The 9,775-nt window shown below is 30.7% G+C and overlaps 1 protein-coding gene across 20 annotated transcripts in view; it reads left to right on the top strand.

The window, feature by feature from the left end:
- LOC124947164 overlaps positions 1-9,775 on the top strand; it is a 59,618-nt gene that overhangs the window by 34,721 nt on the left and 15,122 nt on the right. For 17 of the 20 annotated variants that reach the window (XR_007100332.1, XR_007100331.1, XM_047488938.1 and 14 more), the window contains 4 exons: positions 565-878; positions 5,803-6,102; positions 8,980-9,168; positions 9,265-9,775. Coding sequence is in view for 18 of the 20 variants with exons in the window: in XM_047488935.1 (XP_047344891.1) it covers positions 565-878; positions 5,803-6,102; positions 8,980-9,168; positions 9,265-9,775 (1,314 nt within the window). In the remaining 2 variants the exon portion in view is untranslated. Of the gene's footprint in view, positions 1-564; positions 879-5,802; positions 6,103-6,322; positions 6,895-8,310; positions 8,775-8,979; positions 9,169-9,264 lie in introns of those variants that run through there. The other 3 variants (XM_047488936.1, XM_047488945.1, XM_047488947.1) reach the window with 3 other exon arrangements.

Here is a 9,775-nt window from a genome sequence, read left to right as displayed (position 1 = left end):
GCGGGATATTAATTAAGAAATTAAAAATAATGATAATAATAATAATAATAAAATGTATATCTATATACATTCTCACTTGGATATATATAAAGAAAGATTTTTTGAAGTGACCCATATCCCTTATTTCTCGTCTTTTTCATCGATCATAGATATATTTATTTGTTTTTAAATGATTTATATCCATCGGAGAAATTAAAAGCAAACGCAATGTTTTACACAAAAATTTACGCAAAAATTTTTTAAATTATCTTTAGAAAGTGTGATCTGAAATATATTTACATATATTTTTTTCTTTCTTTCTTTCTTTTTTTCTATTAAATTATCTTCTCGATTATCTTGAAATTATTTGCCAAATATCAATCGGATAAATAAATCTCATTTTCATTGAATACTTTTAAATGGTAATATACTATAAATATATTACGTAAAAGATATTAATAAATATTATAATTATATTTATTATTTGTCAAAAAGATAATTATTGTATAAATAAATTATATTTGTCCTGTGTCGTCTCTATTAATCGTTGTTTATTTTTTTTTTTCTTTTCTATTAATTTTCCAGAATGGACATACTCCTAAGGGACATGAACGTTACGTGGCGATGACAAGCCTGATCTTGGAGAACGCGGACTTAAACCGACTTTTTCCAAAATGCCGGCCTAGGGGCGGCCCACCCCCGCCCCCGGGGGGCTCCACGCAGAACAGTCAGCCGCATGACGACAACCCTTGCCAAACGGAGCCCGCCTCTGTTACCACCATCACCACGTCCTCCACCGTCACGATTGCCGTTTCTGCTAACGAAACCACCCCTCCTACAAATCTTGTTTCTGTCATATCTGACGACATGATCGACCTTGAACGCGACACCTCCGACAGGCAAGTTACATCCAAATTGAGAAATGGAGAAAGAGAGGAAAAAAAGATACAAGAGAAAAAAAAAGAAACGATGAAGTAAGAAAAAGAAGAGACGAAACGGAACGAAAGATATTCTTTCGTTGACATAAAGAAAAAAAGAAACGAACGAACGAACAAGGATGAGATTTTTAAAGTCCCTAGTTGAATCGTAAAGTTCTTAATTTTCTTTTTTCTTTTTTTTTTTTTTTTTTATAAAAATCGATTACACCTTTTTTTGTGACTTTTCGAGCTTGCAAGTTAAGCTTGTTTTATTTTACGAGCTAGTTTTACAATATGGTGAAAGAAAAAGATAGAAGAACAAAAGAGAAAGGGAGAAAGAGAGAGAGAAAGAGAGAAAGATAGAAAGAGAGAAAAAGGAGAGAAAGTTTTACCTAAAACGTTACGAGGAAGGATTAATTGGTTTTTAAAATAATCTAGGAACTTTTGGACCATCTTACATTTCACCAAATCGAAAACAGTTTCGCTCGAAATTGGATTCGTCTTTCTCTCTCTCTCTCTCTCTCACTCTTTCTTTCTCGTTTTCTATCATAATTTTCCATTTAATTCTATCCTTATTATTTTCTTTTCTACGTAGGTCGTCCCTCTGTTACCTTCGTCCTTCTTCTTCAATTTTTTTTCATCTTCCTTTTTTTTTCTTTTTTTTTCTTTTTTGTTTTTTCTTCTTTTCTTTTCTACCCCTTTCCATTTTTTCCTCGAATCGCATCCTTCCTCCTAAACCATCTTCCTTCCTTTTATCTTTCCATTATTTTCTTTTTGCCGGTCTCTCGTTTACCCTCGGGCAAGAAACTCCACATTATTTTTCTCCCTCCATCGAGAAAAAGAAAAAGACTAGAAATTTTTTTCTCTTCGTTTTAATATCATCTATATGTTTACCTTTTGTTATATGCACATACGTGTATATATATATATATATATATATATATATATATATACACTTACGTATTTAAAAATTTTCAAAGTTCCTCAGTATAATTTGTTTTTTCCAACTTTTTTCTTCTTCTTTTTTTCTTTTTTTTTTCTTTTCTTTTTAATTCTTCACATATCATAACATGATATATTCATAATCAAGATATTAGATATTAAAAATATATATATATATATATATATATATATATATATTATAATATTTATTAATAAGAAAATTTATAATAATTAAATTTAGACACAGGTTAGATATAATATAATTATTAAAATCAGGCAATATATTTTTTCGAGAGACAATGAAAAAAAGAAAATAAATAAATAAATAAAGGCGAAAGGATGATTAAAAAGAAAAAAAAAAAAGAAAGGAAAGAAAAGAAAAAAGAGAAAAGATGTAGGAAGGAGGAAAAGGAATTACGGAGAAAAAATTAGAAAATTGACGAATAATTACGGTCAGGCGGATAGCTTGAAAAGCCTGATTACCATAACCGCGAGATTATGCAAAATATGTTGTAGGAGTAGGGCGATAAGCCGCTGCCATGCCGCGCCACGCCATGCCGTTTGTTTTCACTCGAGGATTTTAGGATTACAATGGAAAACGGGACACGCGCTTTCGTGGAAACGTTCTTTCTGTCCCGTTCTTCCGCTTACCCGTTCTCAAAAGGATCTTTGATACGAATTTCGCGCGTTCGTCCGAGCGAACAAAATGTCGGTTCTCTATGCGGTTTCTTTTATCTCTCTCTTTCTCTCTCTCTCTCTCTCTCTCTCTCTCTCTCTCTCTCTCTTTCACTTCTTATATTCTCAAAATATTTGAAGATTTATGCAAAACATTCTTAACACTTCATGGACGAACGTAATATTAAATGTTGTTTCCTTTTCTTTTTCTCCTTCCTTTTTTTTTTTTAACGTTTACAAATTTTTATATAATCAAATAATAATTAAAATCTTTATATAACCTAACTTTTGCTCCCTTTTTATAAAGAGAACTATAGAAGACGATTATAGCATTGTAATACTATATTATTAATATTGTACAATATAAAAAAATATATTATACCGTATCAGTATAATATTAGTATTAATATTATTGTTATATATATATATATATATATATATATATATATATATGTATATGTGTATATATATATATATATATATATATATATATATATATACATATATTATAGTAATATTATATATAAACATAATTTATATTTAAACATGAAAAGCTTCGGATGTGAAGTTCAATTAATGGTTCAGGGGAATAAAATGAGAAATAAAACTGAGAAGATATATATAAATATACGTAAGTGTGCTAATGTCATAGTTCATAATAAAAAAGGAAAAAGAAAAGAAAAATAAAAGAGAAACGAAAAACAAAAAAGGAGAAGAAAGGGAAAAGAAAAAAAAAAGAAATAAATAATATTACCGATAAAAATCTGATGATCACACACATATATATATATGTATATATATATATATATATATTATGTAATAACAATTCGATATTTCAAATTATGCGCGCGCTTTTCAATAAGGGGAGAATGGTATGCATAACGGGATGGGACGGAACGGAATGGAACGGAATGGAACGGAATAAAACGAAATCTCTTCCTCGAGGAATACGAATTCCGCATATAACCTATGGAATCCGCTTCGTTATGTTTCGCTTTTTCCAATCTTCGATAACAAGTTTTCATCAATTCCCGTTCCAGGTCCCTGATGAACGTGAGTGAACTTTTAGCGCGATCGTCACATCGCAAGAAATATAATCAATGTCGACATCTCTTTCTGTCTCTCTCTCTCTCAACTCCACTCAGTCACTGACTGACTCATTCATTCTCATTCTACTTTCTGGTCAGGAGAGTATTCCAACAACATATTTCGCGTAGCATTCGCATATTTTTTATATCCTTTGTTTTTATCTTTTCTTCCCTTTTCATTCCTCTTCCTTCCTCTTTTTTTTTTCCTTTTTCTTCTTTTTATTTTTATTGATTTCTTTATTATTATTTCTTTTTTTTTTATATTCTTTTTTCCTACCTCCGATATCATCTCTCATAATTCTGATAATATATCTGAGCAATTTTCCGAATTTCCCAATTGGAATCGTCGCGATCGACACATATCTCAAATAGTGATTAAAATATCCTCTACTACGTTTCGTTTAAATAGTAGATTTTATTATAAAACACAGAGTACAGCTAAAAAATAACTACCAGCTTTCTCTCTCTCTCTCTCTCTCTCTCTCTCTCTCTCTCTCTCTCTCTCTCTCTCTCTCTCTCTCTCTCTCTCTCTTTCTCTCTCTCTCTCTTTGAAGAATAAATACGTACAAATTCTCGTCGTTGTATGTATACGTTTTTATAGATAACTTGATTATAAATTAAAGGCTAATCGAATATCTCATTTGTTAGGAGCAAAAAGGAGAAAAAAAAGCGTTTCATAATTTGTACGTGTCGAATATTTTTTGTAGTACAAAGAAGAAATCGTTGATTTTTAATTTCCCTTTGTGGAACATTCTGTCAATTTTTATTTTTATTTTTTTTTCTTTTTTTTTTTTTTTTTTTTTTTTAATTTCATTTCAATCAATTACACCTTGAAAAAATTATTTAACGAATATATACTTGTAATTAATGATTAACACAATATTAGCGTGTATAGGTATAATTATATAACCAACAGTACACGTATACTTTCAACATGTATATACATGTATTAATTTGCTGTGACCAAATTACGTACGTACGTACATGTGTACTTACGTACATGCCTTCGTACAGGATTGGTCAAAAGTTTTGAAGCAATTTTGAAAAATCAATCTCTTTTTCTTCTTCTCTTTTTTTTGTTTTTTTTTTTTTTGTTTAGATCTTTTTAGTTAAACTTGCAGTTTTACAAACTGGTAATTTTGCGAAGAAAAAGAAAAGGAAAAGAAAAGAAAAGAAAAGAAAAGAAATTAAATTAATGTAATAATGTCTCGAAAAAAATTAATCGCGATTTTTGTAACGAGAACTTCCAGCTCGCCCAGTATGTCCTTGAATTGGTTTAAAATACGTGAACGTTTGTCGGTGTCTCATATCGGATAAATAAACGAGATTAAAGAACGATGATAAACAACGAAGAAGATAATATTGGCTAAATTTAGTCCGATTATCTCCCGTAGATTTTTTTTTTTCTTTTCTTTTTTTTTTTTAGGTTAGTCAAGTTAGTTAGTGAATTTTTATATTTGTGAAGAACCTGAAAAAACGGGCGTCTAATTTAAAGTTTGTATTTAAAGAAAAAAGAGAGGGAAAGGAAAGAAGAAAAGGAAAAAGAAGAGGAGGAAGAAGAGATAGGAGGGTGGAAAAAAAATATTAATCTCAGAATCGATTTATATAAAAGAATATAATGGTTTTTCTTTCTCTTCGTATTACAAACGCGCCCATCGAATGCGCGTTATTCTCACGTTCGATTGCGGTGGCACGTGTACCAATAATAGCTCCCCTCCCCCCACTAATCCACCCCGTCACCCACTCTCTCCCCCATTATCGATGGAGTAAATTGGCAATTGGTGTTGTTGCTCGTTAAAAGCACTTCCTTTACGACGATTGAAGAAAGTACATCGAGTGTAATAATTAAACAGTAAAAAGAAAAAAAAAGAGAGAGAGAGAGGCAGAGAGTAAGAGAAAAAAATCGAAAGTAGAGGAAAAAAAGGATAGCAATAATAATAAAAAAGAAGTAAGAAAAGAGGGAGAATGGAAGGAAGATAATTGGTCGTGTTCCATAATATTTTTTTTAATAAATCCGCCGAATGATCTTCATTTTTTTTTTTTTTTTTTTTTTTTTTTTTTTTTTTATAATGGTGTTGTGTCGTTTGGAAAAAAAAGAAAGAAAGATACGCTTTATGTGTGTTGTATAAGTGAGGCTTGTAATCAATCCGAATCGTTTCAAACGATGGATGATTGTTAAGAGTTCGAAGTTACGTTCATAGGTATAGGAAACGAGCGAATGGCAGAAAAAAATCAGCTTCGCTGTCCCGTAGGACGGCGAGCGTGGTGGCCGGTTATGGTGCCGAGGGCCAACTGCCAATCGGTACGTCTACGAAGAAGCCATTATCCTCGAGCTCGTCTTCGGCATCGGGACGAAGCGAGGATGCACCTCAATATGGGAGCCTGGCGGGTAGCGATCATCAGACGCAATCGCAACAAGAGGACAGTGGACCCGAGGAAAGTCCCGTTTATATTTTGACCTCCGCTAAAGGAGATCGCAGCTACAAATTACGAAACTCCAGGTAATATTTTTTATCATTTTCTTAACACATTAGTTTATATATTATATATAAGAAATAATATAATTAAAAATATAATAATATTTTTTCATATACTCTAATATAAACATATATCTATGTAGTATATAAATATATTATACTATATAATATATACTTTGCATAAGAAAAAAAAGAATATATATTTATTTTATATATTTATAAATTAAATATATATATATATATATTTTTTTTTCTCACAAAATAATATCATCTAACCTCTTTTTAGATATATATGTGTTGTATATGTTACAAAGGAATAATGCGACGTAAGCAACTCGAGCGTATAACGTAAAAGGGTATACGGATGTATTTTCGAAGAAATTTGATAATTCCGATAATTTTTTTTACTAGGATTGTACGTCTTGTGTAATCAAAGAAGAGTGTACAGTTTGTTCAAAACGTTGAGAAACTTTTTACGTGTACGAGATGGTATAAATGATATTTGTAATTGGCGCCTAGTTCCGACGCCATTTTGTTGTATGCGTTACGTATACGTGGTTCGAACTTTTCGAACATTCTGTACTTAACCTTAAAAAGAAAAATGAGCCGAGCGCAAAGGGATCGTCGTCATCCTTTATGGCGATGTTCGTTCGTGCGAAAAAAGAAAAGAAAAAAGGAAAAAGAAAAATGACGGAAAACATTAAAATAAAATATTTCAAATTCACGAATAGCGCGAAATTTCAAAATTGTCGTTTTTAATGATGTCGCTTAATAACGTTGATCAATGATGTCACTTGTGCGTTTCGTACAGTCCAGGTAAAAGAAGTTTTGATTCTCTTTTAAAGTATAATCAACTGATTGCGGTTTACCGCGGCACACTTGTTATCCCGTTATTATCGACGGCTCGTGAATTTAAAGTAGATGCAATCGGTCATACACACAATCAACATTTGTATAATAAAAGGTTCGGTCAATTTGCAAATTATATCGAGATACGCGTTCATAAGAAAAAAAAAAAAAAAAAAGAAAAAAGAAAGAAAAGAAAAATAAAAGAAAGAAAAAGAATATTTCAGTTATCGCCCTTTTTTCTTGGCCGAGTTGTAATATTAAAAACGCGAAAAAAAAAAAGAAAGAAAGAAAGATAAATAAAAAGAAAAGAAAATAAATACAAAAAAAAAAAAGAAAAAGAAAGGTGGTAACGTGGCGTTGTTTCTCTCTGTGTTGTGCGTTAGGTGGTGTGTTATAAACGCTTATCACAAATTCGCAGTAACTTTCTTTGTAATTAGCAAGCCTGTCTAGAACAGAGCGCGTAGCTTAAACAGATTTTTCAAGGCACATCGCTTTTAATTTACACTCAACGCCCCCATCTTTGTCGGATTTACCCAGGTATGATTTAATTCTTTCTTTTTCTTTTTTTCCTTCCTCCTCCTCCTCCCCCCTCCCCTCTTTCCCCTTACTTTTTCAACTTTTTTTTTTCTTTCCTTTTAACTATTTTTTTTTATTCTTTCTTTTTTTGTTTTTTTGTTTTAAACCGTTCAACAATTAACTCACTCGTTTGCGCGTTTAGGTTTATCGAATTTAAGAATGGAATCTATTATATATATATATATATATATATATATATATATATATATATATATATATATATCGTAGTTCGTAGTTCGTTCAAATGCGCATTCTATCGTGATTTTAATTATTGGAAAAATTATATTCCGTATGTGTATTTCAAATTTTGTATATGTATTTCGAGAGCACTGTCGCCGACTGGTATATTAAACCAAGTGAAATATTCAATGTTACTTTCGATTTGTTTTTACATTCGTACAATAATTATATTCAAACGGAAATATCGTTTAAAATTCTACCGATCTTCTCTTGTTACTGTTCGATAACTCGTTTAATCGATCACCGTACATACACAGGTAACGTAAAAACGTTTGACCTATTTTAAGAAAAAGCAATAGTATATCAATTGCATATGTAAATTTTTTTTCGCCTCCTTCATTTCTTCTTTTCGTTCTTTCATTCTTTCATTCTTTTTTTCTTCCTTACGAGAGCAAACTTAAAATGGTTTATAAAAATATTACAACGCCTTGATTGAGATTACGCGTTTCTTCTTCTCTAACGTTGGATCAAAACGTTGGATTAAAAAGTTCTTTCTCGAGTTCGACGGTAGCGCAACCAAGTGGACGTTGTAAGAATCATTTTGATTAAACATCAAAAACTTTATATTTTTCTAAAAAAAAAAAAAAAAAAAAAAAAAAGAAAAGGAAAGAAAAATTAAATCTTCATTATTAGCTCTCATCGGTGATTAATTATGATGTTTATATATTTCTTTTTTTCTTTCTTTTTTTCATTCCTCCTTCCTTCTTTTTTCTTAATATAAAATTATTCGATCTAACGATGATAAAACGAATGAACCTTATGGTATTTCGTTCAGAAAATGTATAATAAACATTTTATGTTGATGAATATAGATGTTTAGAGAGAGAGAGAGAAAAAGAAAGAAAGAGAAAGAAAGAGAAGGAGAGAGAGAGAGAGAGAAAGAAAGAGAGAAAGAGAAATAATATGTTCTAACAAAGGAGGAATGTAAAACGCTTACATTTGATGTGACGTTTTGCGGTTAGTTTCTCTGACATTTGAATCATCGATGTTTGTTTATAGAAATGACATTATCCATGCTTTATGACGATAACGTATGAATTATTATTGTGTATTGTATAAAATAATAAATAATGCATATTGTAACATATTGAATTTCATAACAAATTGTATTAATGTATAGAGAAATATTTTCAATCAAAAGTACTTTTTAATATAAATTCAAAAAAAAAATATATATATATATATATTATAAGGATTTAAATATAAACGTTAATTATTATTTTTATTTTTGTTTAGAATCATAGAAATCGCTGGTGGTCGAGAAGTTTTCTCTCAAAGCCGAGGAAAAGTAGCAGCAAGGAAATCTCGCTTTAACGCTGCATCGAATTCATTAAATAACGAGGATACTCAAGCAGACAACAAATTATCCATTAAGAAAAATAATAAGTCTCCGAGCACACAAACTATTTGGGAATTACGAAGTCGGTAAATATTTATTTTTTGACATTCTATAATAAGTTCAGAAGTTATTAATTGTCATATATTATTTCATCGTTTTATTATTTATTTCATATTTTATAGATGTGGTGAAACAAGGAAACAACGTACGAACCGAGAGGTTACAGAAACTGTATTCTCATCTGAGGTGCACTCAGTACGACGTAATCCTACTAAGTCTATCCTTGATTACGATTCTCCTAAAAGTAATCGTAGCAATTGTATTATTAATTATGATTCGATTTTAAATAGCAATAATGTAGAATACAGTGTACCTAAAAGTATTACTGATCTGGATTATGGATTACCAAAGAACTGTGTAGATTATCAATCAAACCACACTACACCAGCAAGAAGTATGGCTATTGTTAGTGATGGTGAAGTGGTGGTATTCGATGATATAGATGATAATTGGCAAGGTCTGCGTTTGGATTTAGCATCAAATAATACGACTCAAGTTACTACAACAAATATAGATTTGGAAACAGAAGATCAACAGAGAGGTCGTATTCCTCCTGAACCACCAAGTTCTAGTGTTGGTAGTACACCAAGTCCTACAACAGCATATCACCATAATACATCTGAATTCTTTAAG

The sequence above is a fragment of the Vespa velutina genome, chromosome 2, assembly GCF_912470025.1.
Source record: "Vespa velutina chromosome 2, iVesVel2.1, whole genome shotgun sequence".
In the NCBI taxonomy this organism is placed as follows: domain Eukaryota; kingdom Metazoa; phylum Arthropoda; class Insecta; order Hymenoptera; family Vespidae; genus Vespa; species Vespa velutina.
The sequence above is the reverse complement of the archived record's forward strand: the minus strand, read 5'-3'. Positions and strand labels throughout refer to the sequence as shown.